Raw genomic sequence first — 25,947 nt, 5'->3', positions numbered from 1 at the left:
TAGTTAATTTGATAAAATCAAGTTCCTTTTAGTTAAAAACAAGAGTCAGCTCACCAGCAAGATAAAAGGGGTAACATATTTCCAGCACAGCCTAAAGATGATGTTAGGGTATGACCCTGTCATGTCTTCAATGATGTTGCACATTCGTTCAGCCCCTGAAAAACACGCAGCATATAAACAGGGTGAATTGCATGCAGACATTTACTGAAGTATTCAGTGGGGTTTTAATGGAGATTTAATGGGTTACCTTTTAACTTATACATTTAGCCAAGGCTGAAAGCTTTATACTACATTTGTCTCTTGTCAATGTGAGGAGTGACACTGTATTTACTGTATTATAATGAGTGAACACTTAGATTACACTTTAGACAATAAGTTAGATTGTACTCCAACATTTTAACTTTATAAGTGGTTGAATCATAAAGGATTCACAGTCATTTTATACATAGAACTCATATTTTATACAGGGCATCATATCTGGACAAACTGATATTATCCTAAGTGATCATGTTTGTTGTGACTATAATATCCAACCTGGACACTATCCCTCTAGTTCACTAGTAAACACCTTTCCCTGAGATTTGAACCCCTTCTTTGATGGTTATTCTCATTTTCTTTCTCATTAACCCGCTATGAAAAGTACACGGACACTTGATAGATGTGAGGAAGATAAATATCCAATTGATTAATTATAGTCCCCTAAAAGTACACCGATCAGGCATAACATTATGAGCACTGACAGGTGAAGTGAATAACACTGATGATCTCCTCATCATGGCACCTGTTAGTGGGTGGGATATATTAGGCAGCAAGTGAACATTTTGTCCTCAAAGTTGATGTGTTAGAAGCAGGAAAAATGGACAAGTGTAAGGATTTAGGGCCAAATTGTGATGGCTAGACCACTGGATCAGAGCATCTCCAAAACTGCAGCTCTTGTGGGGTGTTCCTGGTCTGCAGTGGTCATTGTCTATCAAAAGTGGTCCATGAAAGAAACAGTGGTGAACCAGCAACAGGGTCATGGATGGACACTGCACGTGGGGAGCGAAGGCTGGTCTGTGTGATCCGATCCAACAGACGAGCTACTGTTGCTCAAACTGCTGAAGAAGTTAATGCTGGTTCTGATAGAAAGGTGTCAGAATTCAAAGTACATGATGGGTCAGGGCTGTTTTGGCAGCAAAAGGGGGACCAAGACAATATTAGGTGGGTGGTCATAATGTTATGCCTGGTCAGTGTATATACTGTACTATGTATAAACAGACTGTGATTAATTTAACTAATTACTAGTTCATTTTAGAGCAAAGCTAATATGAGGTGAGGTGTCTGTGACCTACCAAAAGCCCAGCCCACTGCCAGAGCCTGAAACACTGAAAGGAAGAAGATGCAGGCTCCATTACAGGCATAGTAGTCAAACAGCTGAAACACGTACATACCACCCTGCAAGACAGAATTACAAACAAAAACGCGGATCGGAGTGTGAGGCAAAATAATAAAGCTTTCTTAGTTGGAAAGTTTAAAAGAAAAACACTCTCGCATGGTGAGTCTGATGAATGTGTTGGAGGGCTTGGTATGAAGCTGTGAGCCTAGATCTTGTATTTTCATATTTGCTTATAGCCACTAGCTCAAGTAATATGTTGGTTTTTTTTTCATTCTTGCTTTATTTGTCTGACGAATCTCAATGTTGAAAAAGCTGAATATCTATAACAGTGTTCAGCAGACACCCCCAGGACCCAGGAGAAGTCCATAAAATACACACCCTTACTTTAATAAGACTCAAATGAAGTATATGTCCTGGTGTTTTAGGCAAATTCTTTTATGTGTTATCCTTTCTCATTTGCCTCACACAGGTTTGACTGGTGCAGTGACTGGCAAGTTTCTTTCATTCATGCTGATTATTATTGTACTATTATCCTCACCTCAGTGACCATGACCAATTGGCTGAAGAAGCAGAAAATACAGAAAAGAAGCAGGAAGATCTCTCGGCGTCCAGTTCTACGTAGCACTTTCGGAAACACGTCCGTCACTGATGTGATGACCACCTCCATCGCAAGAAACTGGAAAGCAATACAAGTACAGCAATATACTTAACTGCTTCCTAAAGATAAAACAGAATTTAGGTGAGCTATGTGTTTACCTAGGAATGATACCGATATCTATTATAACTAAATATACATCTCCTGATGCAAAATTGATGCATTTTTATTTCAGCTATTATTTAGAAGCACTAAACACGGTGTGTGTGGGTGTGTGAACATGCACCTGTGTATCCAGACCAAGTAGAATAATCATAATAAAGAAACACACAGCCCACAGCTGAGGCAGAGGCATTAAAGCCACTGCCTGAGGATAAGCCACAAAAGCTAGGCCAGGACCTGGGGGAAAGAAATTATACATATTACATGGCACAGTAATACACACTTACTGCCATACTAGAGATACCAATTAGTCTACAGTGCATGTCTTTGGATTTGGGGGAAAGCCAGACTACCCAGAGGAAACCCCTGAGGATAACATGTAAACTCTGCATGTAAACTCATGTGGGAAACCGGAGGTGCAAGGCAATTGCACTTATCATTATTCATTTCAATTTTTCACACAAGAAATACCTGACTCAGCCACATCCTCTATAGGAACACCTTGCACGTGAGCCATGAAGCCCAGAACGGAGAATACGGCAAATCCTGCGACAAAACTGGTGCCACTGTTTAGCAGACACAGCCAAAAGCAGTCCCTAAAACACAGATATATCATTGAATTACAATGAAATAAGGCATAATATCTATAAAATGCTTGCTATTATATTGTGGTATTTATTTATAAAATCCTTTTTGGATTGGATTGTAGTTATTTCACTTTCAGAAGTGTTGTGCCTAGTGACAAGTATTTTTTAAGACTGTGTTTTGCTGCTGGCAAAGTCGGAGAAATTTGCCTTGCTTCTGGCAAAGGTATGATTTGTAAGACAAATATTTTATCTGATTTTATCTGTCTTTTAACCACTCTGTTGTGAGAGCAGGACTAGATTTGTAGATTTGTACAACATATTTAATGCTTTAAATTATTGTTGAAGAAACTAACATATACTATGTTACTTGACATTTACAAGCCATGGGCTTTAGCACTGTTTCTGTAATAATAATAATTATTATTAGTAGTAGTAGTAGTAGTAGTAGTAGTAGTAGTAAAAATAATAATAATAATAATAATAATAATAATAATAATAATAATAAAACTCCTGCATTAAGATATAATTAACAACATCCAATATTAACTAGTGATGCATTTAATCAGTTTATGGTGGTTAATTGGCAAAATTCTATTTTTCATTTTTAACAAGATTTCCGTACTTCTAGCATTCAGTAACGTGGTATATTAATTCATGTGAATTTATGGAGCTGTAAAAAGGAATTTAGATTAATGTAAACCATAGTTGTAGTAGTAGTGCTGTAGTTGTTATTATAATGGTTATGTTCACCTGTAGCAGTTGTTGTTGTATTGGTTGTAGCTGCCGAGCACAGTCAATATTCCCACACCTATACTATAAGAGTAGCTAATTTGACTGGCTGCCTCCATCCACACCTGTACATACACAAAAACACAGAGAAATTTGAGAAATCAAGACAGCAATTAACAACTACACTAACTACACTAAACTGCCATAAAATTGCTTTTGTCAAACTTCGCTGTAACTTTTAAAATTAAGTATTTTACAACTGAACACAGGTGTTACTGTCGAAAAATGCCTAAACTGTTGCCACAACAGTAGACTAGAATGCCTTTTTCCATTTTCCTTCACTGGAACTAAGATGCCCAAACCTGTTCCAGCATGGCAATGCCCCTGTGCACAAAGCAAGCTCCATATAGATGTGGAGGAATCTGAGCCCTGACCTCAACCCCACTGAACACCTTTGTGATAAAGTGGAAAACCAGCCTTGTGTGCTTTTATGGTCTGGTCCCTTGTGAAATTTGTGTTTGAAGCTAAGTGGTTGCTCAGTGTTTGTGATATTGGCCTGTTGGTCAGAAGTTCAAATCCCAGGATCACTAAGCTACCACCACTGGACCCTCAAATACTTAGCTGTATAAATGAGATCATTGTAATTTGCTCTGGAAGAGGTTGTCTGCTAAATAGTGGTAGCTAAGTGGTTAAGGTGTTCCACTACTGATTGGAAGGTTGTGAGTTTGAACCCAAGGTCCTCCAAGCTGCTACTGCTGGGCCCCTGAGCAAGGCCCTTAACCCTCAGTTGTATAAAATGAGATCAATTGTAAGTTGCTCTGGATAAATGCCAGAAATGAAAATGAAATGTAAGACAGAGGAACAGGAAAATTTGTTGTGTTGAACATCCTGGATGTGTCACATTTGTCATAAGTGCAGTGAAAGGATGTGCCACTTTAGCTGATGTCCCTGTCTGTGATGGCTAAAAATTACAGAAAAAAGGTGGGTTTTTTTTTTTTTTTTGGATAATTTCAATTCATATTATCCTTTTATTCATCAATGTCTTTAAAACACACAAAAATATCCCTCAGCAATAGTCCATGAAAATGTTAGCCCTCATTCTATTTGCATGCCCTGTGTTTGTGTGCAGCACCTGAGGCTCCAACAGTCGCTGGAAGTCAGGATAGAGATAGAAAATCACACCCTCCATGGCTCCAGGCAGAGTCAGTCCACGAATCAGCAATCCCAACAGCATCGCATAAGGGAACGTAGCTGTGATATACACCACCTCAGAGAAGTGGACGGAACACACATTACATGACGTCATGTAAAATCTGTGTCGCAATGTTGACATTTTATTTTAAATGTTTAATGGTAACTATTTATGTTTTTATTAAGCCTAAGCCTTTAGAAAGCAAGCATACACTCACCTTCCCAGTGGACTTGACTCCTTTCCATATAGAGAAATAGCATATGATCCACACTGCGATTAAACACAGGAGAATCTCCCAGTTGATGTTTCCAACTTCATCAATACCTTTAGAGATAGTAAGCACTCTTCGCCTGTATAGTGATACAGTGGAAATTAGTGATAGCATAATATGCTCTGTAATTATTACGTAACGCAACATGGATTTAGTATACAGTCCTTCTGTGGATTACTGACATGATTTCTGATGAAAAACTTTATTACATCGGCATGTCTATGAAACTTACTCCCAAAACTCAGTGGCTGCTGATGTGGAGTTGGCCTGATTTGTCCAGTTGTCATGATTTACAACAGCAATACAGCTGTCTGAGGACAAGAGAAAGGAATACACACAACTTTGCACAGATCGCCTCATTAATGTCTGTATACTTAGTTATATTATTATGGGTTTTTTTTTGTTTTCCATTAGGGATGCCACAATACTCAATATAATATTGAACCGCTCGGTACGACCTCCACGGTTCAATACGCATGTGAACCACGGTTTTTTCTTTAAACCAATAATAACCATGATTTTCTTTTTTCTTCATGGGCTCTATTACTCTCTGTACCTCCTGTGTGTGTTTGCCCGCATGGTATGTCTACATGCTGAGACAGACACGCCTCCCCGCGAATAAATATACAATCAGTGAGCGCTACAGTTAGGGGCGGTGACCATGCTTGTGATGCTGGTGTCAAATTTCACTCTAACCCTGGAGAGCGGTGAAGTGAGACAAAAACACGAGGAAGCATCGTGATTCAGATCTGTGGTGTGGGGACATTTGTTGTTGACCATGATGCCAATGAAACAAAAACAGTAAACAAAAAATGACTGTGTTTAAGCACTGTTACACACGAGTTAGATACTGACATGGAAATACTTCCAACATGACCACACATCTACAGCTCCATCACCCAGAGATAACACTGTGTGGAAGCGGGAGCCTTTTTTCCCGATCTCTACGAAAAACGCGCAAAAAAATTGAAAACGCTTTGGTTAAAGCACTGTTATTAGAGCACTCTTGCTCTAATAACAGATAGCTGGAGCTCGGGGGTAACAGAGAGTTATCTCACAGTGACTGGTCATTACAGAGAGTTCTCTCACCATGACTGGTACACTTTCATTGTGTTAGTTGATTTTTGCATTTAAGTAAAATAAAGAGAATTGCAACTAAAACCAGTTTTTTTCTTCTTAACATACTTACTGTTCCTGTCATCTAAACAAAGAATAATGGAAAAAAAACTTTTATTTGCCAAGCCATCCGAACCGAACCGAAAACCACGGGTAAAAACCGTGGTACGTATTGAACCGTGGGTTAACTGTATTGTTGCATCCCTATTTTCCATCACATTCTTGGTCTCATTGCATACTTGTGTTCCAGGTGTTGTCACAGGTTGCCCACGGAAGCGGGGACTTGAAGGACAAAACCAAATAGAGCAATGCCCAGGCCAGGATTATGATGTAGCACATGCAACCATACAGTTGAATCACCTGGGCTGCGTAGCCAACACCTGAAAAAAGGACACAGAGCCAGTATTTTATCATTTGTCATGTATCAATTGTAAGGTGACCTGGATAAATGCCAGAAATGTAAATGAAATTTAAGACAGAGGAACAAAAAATTTGTTGTATTGAACATCCTGGATGTGTCATGTTTGTCTAATAAAGTGCAGAGAAAGGACATGCCAGTTTAGCTGATGTCCCTGTCTGTGATGGCTAAAAATTACGTCAAAAACCCTGGAGTCATTTCTAATAGTGACCTCAGCTTTAGGACCCACATAAGTTATGTCCGCAAAACAGTATTCTATCACCTTTAAAAACATACCCAAGGTCTTTGACATTCATTAAACTGTCAACTGATCTGTCCTTTTTGCTTCAGCAAAACCTTTATCACTAGATTAAGGAGTGTACAAAATAGTGCTGTACAAATCGTGACAAGAATTTGAGATCACAATACGTCTGTTTTTAAACAGATACACTGACTATGGGGTTTAAGATTTTTAAATGCCTTCATGGTCTTGCTTTATGATACCTACTGGATTAATTGTAAGACATGTTCCAGAATTTCAGATCCATCAGCGGAAATATCCCGATTAAACCCATTAAATGTGTGATGAAACAGGGTTTTCTTTATGCCTTACCTGATGCCCTGAGAGATCTCGATGATCTGGACACATTTAAGAGGAGACTATTTTGTATTTGTTTGTCACAAGCTGACCACAAATATACTACAGGGTCAAGTGTTTGTTAAGTATGTCCAAATGTTTACATTTAAATACTCACTAAATTCGTGTTGTCTGGTTTTTCATGCGTGTTTTAATGACTATTCAATTTGGGTATAGCATTTACATGCACAAATTAATGCAACCAAAATGCATGTAATGGCAAATTACTGAGTACAAAATTTGAATAAGGCCTGTGAAAATTAAAATAAGAATCAGAAATAAGACGTCAGAGCTCATTTCAAGATAGAAGTGAAGCACTGTGATTATCTTCACTTTAGGTCTATGTTGTTGATTTAATAAACAAGATGTTTTGAGAAGGAGGTGCCAAATGATTTAAGGACCTTGAGTGTCCAACATTATCATCATTCCACATATCTCACTGAGGCACAACCAAGATGATGTTCAAAATACGTTCAAAATAAGTTGATTGCTGCATAATAGAAATTTGTCACAAGCCGACCTTGAATCCAGATCCATGAGGTACCTTATAAACACAGGGTACCCTCATGTGACTTACCCTCAGCCAATGGGCAGATTTTTCGCCAGCATGTGATGCCCCCTTCTTGTGTGTACTGTCCCATAGCCGTTTCCAGAAGGAATAGGGGCAAACCACAGGTCACAGCTAGCACCAAGTAGGGCACCAAAAACACCCCTAATAACAAGTAAACAATTCCAAACAATTCCAGTTCAGTTCAAAAATAAAAAGATTTTTACTTCACTTCTTCAAAGAGAGCAACACATAACCAGTTGTAAAAGATTTGTACATAATAAAATCAATCATATTCCTGTTTTTTTGTTTTTAAGTCAGAGAAAGCACAATGACTATAAAATACCATGAGTTCATACAAAATATGATGTACATAGATAATAAACAAAATAATATTTCGTTCAGTGCTCTTACCTCCTCCATTCCTGTAGCAGAGGTAGGGAAATCTCCAAACATTGCCCAAACCCACAATGTCTCCTGCTACAGCCAAAAGGAATTCACTTTTACTATCCCAAAGCCCCCTCGCCTCTACTTTTTTATTTTTCAGCATTTCTTCATTAATTGATATCTCCTGCTACGCTACGCTGCCTCGATTACTGTAATCGCCGTCTCTGAATCTAGCTCATGAGCCGAGTCTGACACTTGAGCTAAAGTCTATACTTTTCCCAGACTTTAAAATGGAAAGAGGCAAACAGTAGTGTGTATGTATACACACAAGTCACCTTGAAGCTAATTATGATTAAACAGGTTTAAACTGTGAAGGGGTGTGGTCAAAGCTGCACTGAAAACACAAAGTGAGTGAATGAGAGGGTGAGACCTGGTGTGTGCTTATAATTCAATATTGACAGTGGACTTCATATATAGATATAACAGAAGACGTTATAGGACAACAAGCAAAAAGCTTTTTTTTTTTTTTAGTTTGAACTAATTTACTTTAAATTAAAACCTTGAAGCTACTTTGGGTGCTCGGATCCTTAACTAAAATTGATCACTATGTACAAGCAAAGTAACACACGCAGAACAAACACTCGTTTCAAGCTCAGAAAGACGCTGTTCTTTTTTAAAGGTGCCCCAGCATTTTTTTTTCCTCTCTTCTTTGCCAGGTGCTAAGTGAAAGAAAACACTAGTTTCTGGAATTAGTGCTACCAATGCTACACCAGAGACAAGATATTTTTAAGAATATACAACAAGGTGTGAATTACAATATCTCAAAGATGTATTGATCAGTTTAAGAAAGTAATATGTACACTGAAAAATAACGTGGTCTACCAGTTTGCCCAGCTCTGCCAGTGCTTTAGTATCAGAGGTAAAAATGAATAAAACATACAATTAGAAAATAAAAAGTGGAAAGAGATGCCAAGCACCTTACCATTCGGCATCAGTATCTGTTAATTTTTTTAAGAATATTTGAAGAGTTTATTTGCAAAATTAAATTTTGATTAAAATTATTAATTTTTCAGAAATCATGTTTTTTTATTGTGGATCAAACTTTTTATTGTGGATCAAACTTTTTATTGTGGATCAATCTACCTAAGTTGGGTTGTTTTGATTAAGTAATGATAACTCATAAAAATACAGGCAACTTACAAAAATAAAATTCATTAAAAGTATGTTTTTTTTATTTATTAAAAGTCTGTTTTAGAGCAAAAGCAGATAACCCCAACAGTCTTTTTTTTAACAAAACCAAGTAACTGCTTTGTAATTGCATTTAAGTACAATATTTAACATTCTTTAACTTAAAACAAGTAGTCTAGGTAAAGAGCAGTAAAAAATATTAATAATAATCTTAATAATAATCCTTGTAATCTCCTCAGCTGACCATGTAGACGCCTGACAAACTTTGTTGTTGTGATTCCACGCAATACAAGGAGCTTTTCCCTCACCCACTGTAACCTGCTGCTTTCGCAATGAAAAAGTTTCAGCTTTTATTTTCCTTTTAAGCCTTGAAGAAGATCTCACAGGTTCATCAACCCTAGTCAAAATTATCCATACTTGATCACTTAGTCCGGTTCGATGAAACTCCTCTCTGCAGCAAGCGCGTCTTTTTCGAAGTGACCATGGTCAGCAGCCTGGTCAGCTGACCTGAATACTGCGCGCTGATTTGCTAAATTGGACTTATTGGTTTTTGCTCACAAACGACAAGGGTCGGATAGAATATGAACTCGCCTTGAAAGCCTTGAAAGTGGACAATACTGGCTTTTTTGACAAACCGTGTTTAGGGTTCAGATCGTGCGATATGTGGAAAATAACAGATTTAAAAAAAGCTATGCCCAAACGTATGTAGACATCTGACATGCGCTTGTTGACATCATTTTAACCCCTTGTTGACATCATTTTAACCCCTTGCTTTCTGTACTAATAACAACGCCCTCCCCCGAGAGATCACATGACCTGCTGCATCCTCAAAGTTTCGTTTTCCTCTCTTCGTTCCTCTTGAAGTTACGCAACATGTTCTCCTTGAGTATTAAAGCTCAGTTAGCTGCCCAGAGCACAAGTGAAGGAGGAAACATGGCAGATGCTAAGTCGATAGGCCGGGTCAAGGACATGTATGATGGAGTTGATCTGGACAACATGACAAATCGACAGAGAGAAGCGCACATAGATAGAACTCTTCGAAACAACCCAGGTGTTCTCTTTTGGGTTCATAGACAGGGCAAACTCCATATGGTGTTCCTAAGACCGACTGATCCTGGAGTGTGGATGAGAGTGATTCTGGACAAGATTAAAAATGACCTGTCTTTTCAGCTAAGTAAGAAACGTGCTGAAATCAATATCTACAAGATCACCATGTCAGGTCCTCAGGAGTCGCTTCAAGGTTTCTGTAATGATTTTGATGAGATCTATGGCGAGGTTATGAATAATATGCCGGATGAAGGAGCAGCAGCAGGAAATAACCCAGAGGATGATGTTGAGGAGCTCAGAGCGAGAATCAGGGAGCTGGAACTGGAAAACCGAAGGAATTCGCAGGAATTAGTGAACAATCCAACAGGTTTCTGATGTAAATACACTATTTCAACCTTACCATGAGAGATAAATCTCACTAAACATTTATAAATCTACCTGTAAGTGTGATGAGTTGTTGTTGTTGTTGTTGTTGTTGTTGTTGTTGTTGTTGCTGTTTCTGGTGTTCTTTAAAGGTTCTTGTCTAGTTTTATACACTTCACATTAACTACACATTTAATCCATCACCAAATTACATAGTAGAGTGTCTCAAAGTGTCAGTAGTTGTCCAGATATTTCTGTCCATTCAGTTTCTCTGAAATAAAAGCTTTATAAATATTCCTGTTCAGTAGTGAACACAGAGATCACACACACTTCTTCTGGATAGATACAGCTTCCTACTTCTCCTCAGAAAATGGAGAATAAAGATTGTATACAAATGTACAGTGTGTGTGTGTGTGTTGAGTATATTCAATAGAATATAATGTCATTCTTTTTGGTTGTTGTTTTTTAGGTGCAAACCTGAGGCCTGTGTATCACTGTGGTTCTGTCATCACTGCAGTGGAAGTGGATAAAGGGATAAAGTTGAACATAATACTGAATACAGGGGAAAAGGCTGATAGATTAGCACTGATCTTTACTTTAGGAACTCTTACACTTTTCATTTTAGCTCTAGAAGAAAAGAAATTGAATTTAGCCAAGACTTAGGTCTAGAATTAAACTTACACATTTTTATATATATATATTTATATATATATTTTTTTTTTTTGTGTGTGTGTGTGTGGCAGGGGGTTATTGTTTGTTTTGCTCCATTTGTTCATTTTTGGTTTGGCTTGATTCATCTATTTCATTGTATTCGTGTTCACATTTTAAATGTCACCTACACAACCCTGAAAAGTATGACATGTAGTAAAATACTGTCTTAAAAGTGGAATAAAATTGTCACAATAAATGTAGGATTAGGATTATCGGTACAAACAAATGGGGAAAATATATAGAAAATATAAACATATGTATGAATATGGTGCAGGGGTAGAACAGTATGTTTATTGTGCATAAAGTGGAAATGTTTAGAACATGATGCTGTGATTTACATCTAATAGGCATTTAATAACATTTACTGTTCAATTTAAGTTATATTTTGTTCAAATAGTTTTGAAATCTTTATTGTGAAATGCCTTTTGGGTTCAGTTGTTGAAGGTGCTTGTTGTTCAATTGGGAAAAGAACTTTAGTAGTTCTGGAAGGAACACTTTGGCACACTTAAGGCACCTTAAGTGCCTTGTCTCTGTGGTGGTACCTTCAAGGATAGGATTTGTACCTTTGATGAAGGTACACTATTGTATCAGCATTTTGGAATTTGGAAGTTTGCTCCTTTCCATCAGCTTGGTGTCTGTCAGTGTGTCTTTGGCTGCACAGTGTAATAGATCGATATTTTATTTTATAAATATGTCAGTAATTTAGTTTGGGGGTTACACTTTTAGTTTAAAAGGTTTTTTTTATGTTATTCAGCATCTTGTTCTATTTAATAGTGTCGGCGGTATGGTGTAATCCATGTACCCTGTACACTTGTACTACCTAATAAACTCCTGAAAGAATCCCTTATCTGTACAGATGAAGTTCCTCATTTAATTCAGTTCAGGTTTGGTCTTATTTGGTCAGTTTTTATTCATTTAGCTTTAGTTACCACTTTATCCTGGCCAGGGTCAGGGTGGATCTGGAGCCTAGTCCAAGAACACTGGGCAGGAGTCATGTATACACACTGGATGGGATGCAGACACATATTCACACCCAGGGGTATTCTAATGTAGCCAAATGACCTACTGGCATGTTCAAAGGAAACCTAGGGAACCCATTGGAAACCTAAACAAACAAAGATAGATGATGATGGGGAGAGGAAACCATAGCAGAAATCCAAGCCCAAGAACCAGTGACCCTGGAGCAGTGAGGCAGCAACAATAGGCTTTAGGTCTGATGCAAAAATCCATCAATTTCAGGGTTTCTCCATTTTCCAGTTTAGTCTATTTCAATTATTTTAAAGCATTTTGGGATGAATTGTAATCTTTACTATGCACAAATTGTGTCCAGTCCTAACAAAGCCCATAAAGCAAGTGTTAGAAGTGTATATGTAAGCCCATTTGCTGCACAGTTTTTCTCTAGCAGTGCCCTCTGTTGGCTGCCTGTCAGGCTACAGTTCCTCATATTTCCTGCTCCATCCCACACATGCAGCTCTGCCTGAAGGACACAGCAGTCTGAAGTATAGTGCAGCATTATGTGCTTTCTCCTAGCCCACTCACTAATGTTCAGTGGATGGTTGCCATTCACTGATATGTCTTCTGCAAGTCTATGTGCTTTCAGCTTGAACTGTTTTGAATGTCTATGCAGATGATGCCTTGTTGCTTCTTCATGGTGCTGTCTCAGTGGGCTTACATCTGCTTCATTAGGGAGCTGTGTCAGAGAGTCATTTTCTGAGACATTTTTATGAATAGCCTTCTCATGGAGTAGCATGAGTGTGCCATGTCCTTCAGCAAGTTGTATGCTTGCGAGGCCAGAGTTACCCCTGTCCTTCACTGTCAGATAGACACTCCAGTTACCCAGAAAGCACTGAGGAAGAGGAGGACAATTTGACTCCATATACATCACAGAACACTTCGGAGGAGACACATCATGCTCCTAGGAGGGGAAAAAAGTATTCATATATATAAATTTATCTTAATTATTGTATATTGTGTTTAGAAATGCTTTGTATATTATATAATACTCTTGGATATTAAAATACTCTAGAATATTATACTGAACTGTACATATATTTAATCAATTTCTTACCTCTGGTAAAACCAGCAGATATGCAACAGCATAGTTGGAATCTTGTGAGTCATGTGCTTGGACTGTGAGGGTCACGGTAAGTGTCTGACCCGCCTGGGTGGAGTGCGGAGTCCTCAGCTTGACCTCCTCTCTCACAGATCCTCTCTCTCCTATAAACAACCTACAGAAGAACAGAGCAGTGTTGGGAAACAGATTGCTGAATTTAAAAAAAAAATAAAAAAAAAATAAAGTAAGGATTGGTTTGAGCTGTAGAAAATCAGATCTCAAAGCTCAAATCTGGATGAAAAAGCATCCATAGATCCTGAGTGATCCTGTCCTGTTTTAATATTAAAATGCATGCATGTTGTGCAGCAATAGTGTGGTGATGTGCAAAGGAGGAGGCGTTGCAGAAAACGAACAGGTAATGAGTGAGTGTGTGGTGTAACTAGCATAAATCTTCTGTATTAGCTGCTAAGTCACAACTAGTTTTTTACATAGAAAACTTCTTCACCATATCAGCCATTATTTGTTGTTTGCTATTAAATAACAACACATTTTTAATCTCTGTATTTAACCTCTTACACTGATCAGACATAACATTATGACCACTGACAGGTAAAATGAATATCTCCTCATCATGGCACCTGTTAGTGGGTGGGATATATTAGGCAGCAAGTGAACATTTTGTCCTCAAAGTTGATGGGTTAGAAGCAGGAAAAATGGACAAGCGTAAGGATTTGAGCGAGTTTGACGAAGGGCCGAATTGTGATGGCTAGACGACTGGATCAGAGCATCTCCAAAAATGCAGCTCTTGTGGGGTGTTCCCGGTCTGCAGTGGTCAGTATCTATCAAAAGTGGTCCAAGGAAGGAACAGTGGTGAACTGGTGACAGGGTCATGGGCGGCCAAGGCTCATTGATGCACATGGGGAGCGAAGGCTGGCCCGTGTGATCCGATCCAACAGACGAGCTACTGTTGCTCAAACTGCTGAAGAGGTTAATGCTGGTTCTGATAGAAAGGTGTCAGAATACACAGTGCATGATGGGTCAGGGCTGTTTTGGCAGCAAAAAGGGGACCAACACAATATTAGGCAGGTGGTCATAATGTTATGCCTGATCATGTATTAATATTATTTTGAGCACTCGACATACAAGTGCCTGTGAATTAGCTGTTACTATGGAGATGATAAAGTATGAGACTGAGCACATTAATGTGAACCCATGTCAGCTATATTCTTTTCATCATTACTACCATTAGGTCTCACCTGTGGTGTTTGCCATGCGTGAGGAAACCACGGTCATCTTCAGCAGTCACTGTGAAATGACGGGCAGGACCATGATTAAACACTTCAAACAAAATTGTAGAGTGATGACCTGGAAGAAGATGAGGAGCTGACAGCACCTGGGAGAGAGATATTTTATTGTTAGATTTATTTTCATGACACCCTTGGAAAAGACAGTATTGGGGAAAAAAATGTGTTTGTATTTAATTAGGTCACAATTATTGACATATTATTGAAGAGATTCTTGTGTACATTAAAAGTATGCTCCATGTTACAATCACCTGAATGTTATACTTTAACATCTCCTAAGCAATGATCCATGAATTATAAATAAATATGAGGTCCATCAACCCGGGCTAGATTAGAAAACACACGAATGAAGTGAGTGTATTGGTGTATAAAGGTGTATTGACCTTCATAAATCAGGCAATGACTACAAAATATATACCACATGCCTGAAAATGCCCATATGCCCTGTTGTGGCAATAATTAACAAAAACGTCTAACCACAAACATAAAACAAGCACCTAGCAGTTGCTAAACACTACTGTAACTTTTACTGCAACCAGGGTCTATGGTAAGACGAGACAAGATGAGATTGAGCAACGTCATGTGACTGTTTTTTCCACCTTGGGAAACTGTTCAGGTTTCATGAACGAATAGGACAATGTCATTTCAATGAGGTTTTCATAATGCTGTAGGAATAAACATTCTTCAGTGAAAGGTTATATTTATCTCATTGTTTCATATCACATTTTTGCTAATTATCCACAAAGACGTTTTCTAAAATGATGAAAGGTTTTTGACTGCAACTGTGTACCATATGAAGACTTACCATAATATGTACATGTGTGGGTTGAACCATCTCAGTGGAAACTCTCTCAAGCTCATTCCCCATTCTGTCTTTTCCACAGAGATGCACACTAAAGGGCATCCTAGGAACCGACTCGATCAAGCCGACCAGTTCCTCTCCTGACCAATGAGGCGTCGAAGAGTTCAGTAATACCTTCTGAAAGCTTTCGCCACTGGACCCTAGCAAGGTCACGTGACTGAAAGTACTATCATCAATGGTGGCCAAGCCTGTTACAGTCACCACTAAAAATGCCGGTACACCTATTGAGGAGGAAGGAGGTGACAAAATGTGAGTGTATTTCATTTATTTCTGTACTCTATTCTCTATAGGTGCTCTTTATGTGTGAGAAAAATACTGTTGATGTAATGTGCGTGTTCATAATTTAATCAATCAAATGAAAGGATCGTACTGTGTCATGAGATATGAGATACGAGATAATGCAATATTTATGTCATCAGATTTCGGTCGTTTTCCAAAATGCCATGCTTGATGAAATCATCAAACTTATCTTACCTGCAATAGGACTGCCTTCTAGTCTCCGCAGCCCTGGATGAGTCTCATTTGCTTCTACTGCAAAGTAATAGAAAAAGTCCAGAGCGCTTTCTCCTGGGATACAAAACGAAAATCTTTTTATTTATAGCAATTTCTGGCATATTTAATGTATATAGTTATAACTGGGACATTTTGGTTTACTGTGGTGTGAACGGTCTTAAACTGCAGTTATTGTATATTTAACGCCCTAGTATTTAAGTGAAAGATTTATATTTCATAATCCCTTCATTTACTATAGAAAGTCTGAAGAGAAATACTTTAATACTAAAATTGTCAGAATTCAAGTCATAATTTAATCAGTCTAGTCTGGTTTTAAATAAGATTTATGACTGCTTATTTTATTAGTTTTGTTTATCTATAATGTTTTTACCTAATATCAATTTCCTGCTCTACCTTCAAAGTTGCTTGTGATAAAAAAATAAAAAAATAAAAATGTAGAGCGATGTGTACACCGATTAGGCATAACATTATGACCACTGACAGGTGAAGTGAATTATCTCCTCATCATGGCACCTGTTAGTGGGTGGGATATATTAGGCAGCAAGTCAACATTTTGTCCTCAATGTTGATGTGTTAGAAGCAGGAAAAATGGACAAGCGTAAGGATTTGAGCAAGTTTGACAAGGGCCAAATTGTGATGGCTAGACCACTGGATCAGAGCATCTCCAAAACTGCAGATCTTGTCTGCCAGATATCACAGCACACCTTCAGGGATCTAGAGGAATCCATGCCCCGATGGTTCAGGGCTGTTTTGGCAGAAAAAGGGGGACCAACACAATAGTAGGCAGCTGGTCATAATGTTATGGCTGATCAGTGGACGTAACTTGATGTTACACAATGGAAATGTTTGAAGGTAATGAAACGTGGTCCTTGCTTGTTGAGATGTAAGAGCTGCTTACCCAAGACATTAAATGTGATTGGTCCGTGGGATGTGACGTTAATGTGCCATTGGCCCGGGTCTACAGGCGGCAAAAGCCTGACTCGGTACAGACCGTCAGCCTGATCCAACTCACCTAGAGAGCCTGTTTCACTTAGAAGAGACTGATGAGCTCCTAACAGAGAGAGTGAGCAAGAAAGATAGAGAAAATAATAGAATATGAAAGCGTCCGATAAATGTATATATATATTTCATACGTTTGTTTTTTCAGTAAGATATAATGTGCTTCTGGTGTCTTCCTTGTGCTTGACAAGATTCTGCAGGTGTGTGTGTGTGTGTCTGTGTGTGTGTGTGTGTGTGTACCTGTAGGGCTGATGAGGACACAGCGTGTAAGTTTTCCAGCAACATGGAGTCGGACAGATCTGACTTGTTGGTCGATTATGAAGGAGTGTGATGAATCAGCTTCACTTACTGCATGAAATAGAGTCACCTGAAGGGAGGAACAGAAAAGAAATAATAAAACCCAACCATGCTGATGTCATTTGTTGAGAGAATTTATTGAATTACAAATTGCTGGAGCATTTTTTATTTTTTCATTTACTTTGCTGGAAGTGGTGCTGTCTTCCACAATGGCTGAAGCTTTTTGAATATCCCTGTTCGTGGTGAAGATGGTCATCCCTCCAGACAGTAAGGACAGAGAGGAGTACAGAGAGAATCTATCAGGAGATAGGGCCGCTCTCCTCTTCCTCTTGCTCACCATTCTCTTGCTGCGGGTTGGGTCTTCAGTCAACAGGAAGGTCAACTGGTGAAGGAAAAGGTGGAAGATGATGTGTATTCATGTTATTGAATGTTGTTCTGTAAGTGTGTGTGTGTGTTACCTTGCTCTGCTTTTCTAAAATTAGAGCTTTGACAGTGTTGTACAGGTGACTGTCTTTAGGGGATGCATCAGTGAAAACAAAGATCTCAGACAGAGGTGGACTATGGATAAGAGCCAGCTGAAATACACACACACACACACACAAACACACAGAGTGAACTTGTATCATTAATTTTACAAATAGAATTCCTATACATTTGTTCAATGAGTAAAAAATCATTATCTTTAAAGAAAGTGACTAATTAGATCTAAGAACTTCAGTGCTATATTAGGTGCTATATTATTTTTAAGTTCATTCTGTTCACACATCTCAAGCATACAAAATCAGACCCCCAGGGTTTGTAACACTGCTTAGCTTACAAGATCAGAAGAACACACGCTGATATTCAACCATAAACATTTGAGCCAAGTCACAAAAAGAACTTGTGAGTTAGAAGTAAGACGTGGTATATTACAATTTATTTCATCATTAAGATGAGTAGACTGTTTAGTTGTAGGATTTAGAAATTAGCTTTTCAACAAGCATTTGGGGACATCATGCTTATTGAAGTGCTTATTTTGCATATAGGGTGACCATGCATCTTCTTTTTAGGATCTTAAAAAGCACCTTGGGATGATGGGATTTGTAAAACCACCACAATACTGTGAAAAAGTCATTACATTATGGCTCACTTACGGCTCACATTATGGCTCACTTGAGGATTTGCAAATAAACAAGGGTATTCACAGATATAACCATTCATCACATTTTTCCTATTATGCTGAATCAATCCTGGTCTTCTTTCTTATGAGTTACCTGAACAGCAGAGAAACACATCTCGGGTTCATCTCCTCCACCAAGCGCCATTAAATTCTCCATGAACTGCTGGAACTCATTGGGATCATCTGTCTCCAAAACTGGGCCTACAGCTGAAAATGACCACCTTTAGCATTTTGAGTGTTGAATAGCTTACACTTCCATTCCATAACTTTATCTGATATTTCTGTTTTATTTCTGGTTCCTATAAAGATGTACATTCCTAAAATGTGTCTCTGTTCTTACTCGGGTCATGGAAGGGGATGAGTAGGAAAGTTCCAGGAAGCCCAGGTTCATGATTCCTCGCTCGAGCCTGAATGATGGACAGGACACGGAGACGAGCAGCTGTGATCTCCTCAAACATGCTACCAGTAGTGTCTATGACAAACACCAAGGCTGGAGGCTGTTTGACGCTGAGAAACCTGGAAAATACAGTATGCAGATATCCCAGCAGTTTACTGATTATTTGTTAGTAAGCACTTTAATTAACGGTGATGTTTATAAACAGATTTTTAACAGGTGAAGCTGTAAAGCATTTTTTTAAAAGAAGCCTTTATTATCGCCACACATACATTACAGCACAGTGGAATTCTTTTTGTCACATATCCCAGCTAAGGAGGATGGGGTCAGAGCACAGGGGTAGCTATGATACAGTGCCCCTGGAGCAGGGAGGGTTAAAGGCCTTGCTTAACCACTTCCATCACCCCCATTTTCTGACACAGGGAAAGCCTTCAGTATTTTGTTGTTTCTTCTTAAAAATGAAAGCTTAAAGAGAGACCGAAATGTTATAACACTACATAGCTTTCACATTAATTTACAGCCTCAAATAAAATGTGAGCACTTTCCCAGATTATATCACTATAAAGTCTTTTGAAGAGTAATTTAGGTTGACCTCTGACCTGAGGAAATTCTTGGGCCCCACCTCAGCTCTGAGGTCATGGAGCACTCTGACAGTTGCCTTGGAAGCAAGTTGTGCAGCCTCATTGTGGAGGAAGTGGTGTGGGGAGAAGAGAGGGGAAGTGCTGTCTTTATTAATGCCACCTTCGGCTGCCTGGTGACGACTGCTGTCCAGAATACCACCATGGCTGCACTTCCCTACATGGCACCAATAAAATCTTAATGTGTATACATGTAAGGATCACAGGCTTCATTAAGTATTGTATGATACATAGAAAACATATTATAAAATGTTTAGTAGGTTTAGTAGTAAATGATGTGTGGTTTAGTAATAAAGTGTAAAAAGGAAAACAAAGGAACAAAACTAATCTATAAAAAAGGCTGTTAATTAAATACAATTTCATGGTTAGCCATGGCTTATGATTGCAAATTACTATTACAAAACCATTTTTTTGTAAATACCACTTAAAACAGTAGCATTTTTGTTTGTTTGGTTGGTTGTTTGTTTGTTTGGTTGGTTGGTTGTTTGGTTGGTTGGTTGGTTAGTTGGTTGGTTGATTGGATGATTGATTGATTGGTTGGTTGTTTGCTGGGCTGTTTGGTTGGCTGTTTGGTTGCTTGGTTGTTTGTTTGGTTGATTGGTTGTTTAGTTGCTTGGTTGTTTGGGTGGTTGGTTGGTTGGTTAGTTGGTTGGTTGGTTGTTTTGTTTTTGTTTTGTTTTTTTGCTCAGCCTGCCACCTTTCCTTATAGCCACTTTATATTTAAGTATATAAGTATACAAGGACAATCATCTTTTGACATTTAAAAGTTAGTTCTGGTCTAATTGATCCGTTGTATATTTTTATAAAAGTGTTTTGTGTTTGTTGTATCATCTGTATTTGCAAATGCATTGTTGAGTGCCAGTGACTGCAATTTTAGGTTTTTTTCTAAGGTTTTTATTGTAGCTCATCACCTGTAGGTGAAAATAAGTTCAAAGAAATATACATCAATTGAAACAATTTTTTTTTTTTTTTTTTTAGATTTATGCCACCAAGATTTTTGTTATACATTTTGTTACAGAAATATAAAAAAAAAATTATCACAAAAATGAATGACACTTTCATAGTGAAAGTGATCTAGTAATTGCAAACTTTAATCACAAATGTTATCTATATTTTTTGGGATTGACATAAAAACAATTTTTGGTGCTTTTAAAACCCCAATAATGTCTAGGGTCAGTATGACTCGAACAGTACCACAGAGTCCAAAGAGTGAACATAACACAAGGGTTAATAAGTAATAGGTTAAATGTGATAATGTGTCACTGAGCTGTCTGATGGGATGAGCATTTTGCTTAAAACTAGCATTATACTTTAAGTCAGTGGCTTAGTCTAGGAGTAACCTTACCTATGGGTTTGGCTGGGAAAGTGCTGAAATATCCAGTGGTCAGGAGAGGATTTGGTGGACCTCTGACAAGCTCTTCTAATAAATTATTATAACAACTGTATCGATGGCATGCAGCACAGGTAGGAGTGTCCTCTGGAATCCAAAGTTACAGTATTCAGGTGATTCTCGAGTGAAGTTATATTGCTATGTATAGAGCTGAGTTTAATTGTTATACTCTCCATAGTCTTGTGTCTAGACCAGGTCTTATGAATAAGTCCTATAGTTTAGGTCATTGTGTGTCTTGTGCAACTCACCTGAAGCTACAGGTACTTCGGGCTCTTCAGGGTGTAACAAATGAAGGTACTCAGTGTGCTGTCCCATTTCCACCCAGTTGCTGTGGCTATAAAAGTCCTACACACATAAACACACATAAAATACTATCTGGTTGATGGTTGTTTTTTTTTCTTCACATATTTACTATTTATACTAAAATCAATGTTTTTTTTCTCTCTCTCTTTTTTTGACAAGGTAATTTGATAAAAAAAAATACATTCAGTGCTTCATTAAACCTGTAAGCCATGCAGAAGCTGTCCCAGGATATATCTCGCTCCCTGATAATCCTTCTTCTGAGTCAGCAGAACCGCCTGCTTCCAGAAGTCCCGTATCATCTCTATGCTTCCTTCTATTCTCTCCGAGTCAAAGTGATACACCGGGTCAGATCGTGTAGAGCTAAGGAAGTCCATTTCAGCATTGGCGCTGACCACCTCAGCCACAGATTTCCAAAATGCCCGACCCAGGTCAACCTGATTTTAACAAAAGTGAGCACACAGGGAATTTTTGTATTGTACAGTCAGACTAGACCTCATTATCTAGTGCATCTAGTAAGATTTTTATCCGTCAAAGTTGTTTTAATATGAAGGGTGCCAATAATTATGGAGTTATTAATAATTAATGAGGTTTGTACTTTCATATTTTATATTAAACAGTACATAAAATACAAACAAGTTGGTGTGTATCCAAGCATAGACTACTAAAGAGACAATAGGCTGCTACAGGGAAAATATCTTTGTACTGAAAAAAATTATTAAATAATTTTTTATCAAATTAAACTATGTTAGTAATCAGTAATGTTGCCACTTGATTAAACTTTTGCTGATTTTAGAAAAATATGTGTTTGAAAACGTGTATGAAATATGACCATGAAATATGTTTTTGGTAAAAATACAAAGGCTATGTTCAGGGCTGAGATTCCTCAAAGCATCGCAGTAAGATCATTGTTAAATGGTAAAACTCTCTCTCTCTCTCTCTCTCTCTCTCTACTCAAATGGTGAATTTAGTCTTCTTTAGATTCCCACTTGCACACATACTGACAATCCTTATAAATGGGAAGAACTTTCAAGTGTCTATTCCAGTGGTGCTGAAGATAATATACTGAATATACTGCCTTTCTTAAAAGATATATTATAACAAATAATGATGTACCTCAAAAGGACATTGATTATGAAGCGATGAACAGGATATAATGAAAAAATTACCATCGTCCTTCAGCACGTACCTGCTCGTGACCTCCAAAGTATTCAGGCATCATGTGAATAGTCTCCATGGTGACGTTGAGCAGAGCCTGCTCTGTCATATACTGGTGTGTATAAGAGTTCCACGACACCGTCAGCACTCGAGACCAGAAGTTGGGCAGGAAAGCCCAGCCCATGGTTCCATAGTAAATCAGCAGAATAAACAGACTGATGCTACCCATTGTATCAATTTCAGTAATGGCTTTTTATCTCCAAAGTCATATGTCTGTAAAAATAAATAAATAAATAAATAAATAAATAAATAAATAAATAAATAAATAAATAAATAAATAAATAAAATAGAGATACCAATCACATACAGAATCATATATTTTAGTTTTAGTTTAGATTTTAAATACTGTCTGGGTTTAATGATGAGCATTCACAAGTGCTTTATTTAGTGAGATTTAGAGGTTTTATGATTTCTTTATGAATTCTTTATACTTTCCATATAGTATAAACTTTATGTAACAGGTATGGAATAATTTAGTACTCACATTCTTCACTCAGGTTAAAGTGAAATGACTCATAAAAAATAGATAGACCTCAAACCATACACTGATTTTAGTTACTGATGATAAATACATCGATCAGGCATAACATTATGACCACTGAGAGGTGAAGTGAATAAGACGGATTATCTCCTCATCATGGCACCTGTTAGTGGGTGGGATATATTAGGCAGCAAGTCAACATTTTGTCCTCAAAGTTGATGTGTTAGAAGCAGGAAAAATGGGCAAGTGTAAGGATTTGAACGAGTTTGACAAGGGTCAGATTGTGATGGCTAGACGACTGGATCAGAGCTTCTCCAAAACTGCAGCTCTTGTGGGGTGTTCCCGGTCTGCAGTGGTCAGTATCTATCAAAAATTGCATCAAAATTCAAAAGGAATATAAATGAAAAGTTACTTATGTTCAGAGTTGGGTTAAAGTGTCTCTTATGTAGATATTTTAGGCTCCCCATTAACATGCAAATTACCTGAATGTAGTTTACAACTGTTACAACTGATGTTGCCAGAAAGTCAAGGTTTTTTCTTTGAAAAGTATTTAAAAAATATTTCATGAAAGAAAGTAATTAAAAAACATACTTAAATACAGAAACAATGTAATTGTTGCCTCCAATCTGTATCCTGATAAAACCACTAAGAAACTTTTTATTCAACTATTATTTAAATTAATTTAGATACTATATATATATATATATATATATATATATATATATATATATATATATATATATATATATATATATATATGTGTAAAGGAGGAACTGGAAATGTTTAGTAATTTCAGTCATAATCTGATAAGTCAGCAGGATCAAGATAATACTTTTGCAAAAGCTTCTTTTCATTTCAGTCTAGCTAAGTGTGTGAAATGATCCTGTGGTTCAGACAGACGTGTATTTCAGTTCGTCTTTACAGGATGTGGTGAGAATCAGAGTGTGAGGCACAAAAAAGACTAAAGAATAAGTCAACTGGCCCTTCTTTCATTTAAAAAAGTCAATTTAAAAAAAAAGTACAAGATGGAGATGGAGATGACTCCATTATGATAGTATTTTATCTTTTAGAACTGTTAAAGTGTTTATTTTTGTACTTACATGGTGTACATGCAGACGGTATAACTGTGTATGCATATGTGTGTATGCGTAAGGTGTATGAGTGTGTGTAGATCTGTGCAAATGTTGAACATTTATAACTAAACATTTATCTAAATAGGGTCTGTAATGGACTGGTGACCTGTCAAGGGTGTAACCCTGCCTTTCGTCCAATGTGTGCTGGGATAGGCTCCAGCAAATCCCTGTGACCCTAATTAGAAATAAAGCGGGTTGATGGATGGATTTATCTAAATAACTGTGATTGCGACAAAAAGAAGAAGAAATTGATGGTATAGTGTTGCCTATGGACTTCAGTGAAAATTTCAATATTTATTAGTTCACAGAACGAACATGAACCACTATGGTGTTGTAAATGTAAAGTTACTGGATGTCACTTATTATGATTTATATATAGTGGTAAAAAAGAACATGAATAAAAAAATTCATTTGGTTATAAATCTTTTAACTTTCAGCTGTTTTTCAGGAAAATGATCCATTTATAATAAGCACTAGCAAATTTACAACAATAGGCCCTTAAAATAATAAAATCAACATCATCCTCTTGTATTTCTAAAGCACTGAATTTATTTTACAGCATTATTTACTCATGCCTATAGCAATATTTATTACCATATGAATCATGTTAAAAGTCATCTTTGGTTGTACTTGCACTCAAAACAATAAGCCAAAACTCATTAACACATCTTACCTGTCATTCTTCTGTTGTTTATTCCAGACTGATCTCATCGCCTCACCAGATCCAATCAGTTATAAGCCCTGTGGTGTCACCTCAGTAATCAGGAAACTCATAAGCTCATGTACTGTATGAAGTGTCTTTCATTGTATGAAACCACAAACAGACAGAACTTAAGCTCAGGAGGGGAAGCATCTCGAAGTAAAATCAAAGGTGCTAAAATGGACGCAGGTTAGAAGATGGGCGTCCTTGTTGCCTCATGTGCCTCTTGCCTCGCTCGTACTTCTTTTTACTTCCCCTTATTCACCCCATTATAGCATGGTGCATTTGTTTCTTACAAAAGGATTGAATACATTAAGGGTTGGTATGTCTGAACCCCAGGCCCACCCCCAGCCTTTCTCTTGTGTTGCTTCTCTAGAAAAAAGACACAATGATGACTCCTTCACTGAGATGTTATAGAAGCAAAATGTCTTTAAAATGCCTAATTTTTGCTATTAGTCATAGTTTCGTTATAGATGTGTTTGTGGTAATTGCTGATTTTAGAGTGGTGGTGCTGTTGCTTTTGTTGTTGATGTTTTCTTTCTTTCTTTCTTTCTTTCTTTTTTTGATTAGAGTCATTGAAAAGAATGCCTATTTTTTGTGTTTAGAAATAGATTTTTTGTGTTTAGAAATAGGACTATAACTATGTGAGAAGAGGGAAAAGAGTGAACCTTGGAGTTTTAGTGCAGGAATGGTGTTAATGGGACAATAGGATGGAAGAACAAAGCAGCCACTAGTAAAGGTTCCCATGCTTGACTTATTTGAAAAAAACATTTTCTACCAGAAGATTCTTTTTTAGTCTGTGTGAATTTTTTTTAGCAACAGAATTATATATGAAGACAAATGCAAACTTGTTATATGGAATAAACACTAGCAGGTATGAGAGGCATTATTAACAAACACTTGATCAGAGTTTTTGCCAGACAGTGCCTCATAAAATATTTAAAGTGCAATTCTGTCTTTGTTCCATTTTTCCACCTAATTGTCCATTTTAATTCAGTTTTGTGGAAATGAAAAAAATAATTCAGTAAAATAATAATATATTATTTATCACATTTAGTAATCTTAATAAAAGATTTAACATATTACAGTTGTATTATTATTATTATTATTATTATTATTATTATTATTATTAATAATAATAATAATAATAATAATAATAATAATAATAATAATAATAATAATAATATTTTTAAGGCAATGTA

The 25,947-nt window shown here is 37.3% G+C and overlaps 2 protein-coding genes across 2 annotated transcripts in view; both read right to left on the bottom strand.

Annotated features, from left to right (window-relative positions):
• The window catches only part of LOC131351604 (sodium- and chloride-dependent GABA transporter 3-like), an 11,937-nt gene extending 3,646 nt beyond the window's left edge, over positions 1-8,291 (bottom strand). The window contains exons 1-12 of the mRNA XM_058387054.1: positions 8,023-8,291; positions 7,639-7,773; positions 6,267-6,407; positions 5,144-5,222; positions 4,858-4,990; positions 4,581-4,715; positions 3,470-3,573; positions 2,604-2,728; positions 2,257-2,369; positions 1,914-2,051; positions 1,332-1,434; positions 55-155 (exon numbers count right to left, since the gene is read on the bottom strand). Of these exons, the coding sequence (XP_058243037.1) occupies positions 55-155; positions 1,332-1,434; positions 1,914-2,051; positions 2,257-2,369; positions 2,604-2,728; positions 3,470-3,573; positions 4,581-4,715; positions 4,858-4,990; positions 5,144-5,222; positions 6,267-6,407; positions 7,639-7,773; positions 8,023-8,158 (1,443 nt within the window). The 5' untranslated portion in view covers positions 8,159-8,291. The remainder of the gene's footprint in view (positions 1-54; positions 156-1,331; positions 1,435-1,913; positions 2,052-2,256; positions 2,370-2,603; positions 2,729-3,469; positions 3,574-4,580; positions 4,716-4,857; positions 4,991-5,143; positions 5,223-6,266; positions 6,408-7,638; positions 7,774-8,022) is intronic.
• Positions 8,292-11,351: 3,060 nt separating this feature from the next.
• Positions 11,352-25,098, bottom strand: vwa7 (von Willebrand factor A domain containing 7). The gene is made up of 17 exons (XM_058387221.1): positions 24,719-25,098; positions 22,403-22,644; positions 21,417-21,650; positions 21,162-21,258; positions 20,869-21,000; positions 19,485-19,680; positions 18,832-19,007; positions 18,586-18,698; positions 17,791-17,907; positions 17,514-17,714; positions 17,276-17,402; positions 16,935-17,087; positions 15,998-16,090; positions 15,467-15,744; positions 14,614-14,750; positions 13,373-13,532; positions 11,352-13,219 (listed from the first exon to the last, which is right to left on the bottom strand). Exons 2-17 carry the CDS (start codon positions 22,598-22,600, stop codon positions 12,614-12,616), a joined length of 3,018 nt encoding a protein of 1,005 aa, XP_058243204.1. The 5' UTR covers positions 22,601-22,644; positions 24,719-25,098; the 3' UTR covers positions 11,352-12,613.
• Between the last annotated feature and the right edge of the window lie 849 nt (positions 25,099-25,947).

Source organism: Hemibagrus wyckioides, linkage group LG04 (genome assembly GCF_019097595.1).
Source record: "Hemibagrus wyckioides isolate EC202008001 linkage group LG04, SWU_Hwy_1.0, whole genome shotgun sequence".
Taxonomy (NCBI): Eukaryota; Metazoa; Chordata; class Actinopteri; order Siluriformes; family Bagridae; genus Hemibagrus; species Hemibagrus wyckioides.
This window is presented reverse-complemented; position numbering and strand designations above follow the sequence as displayed.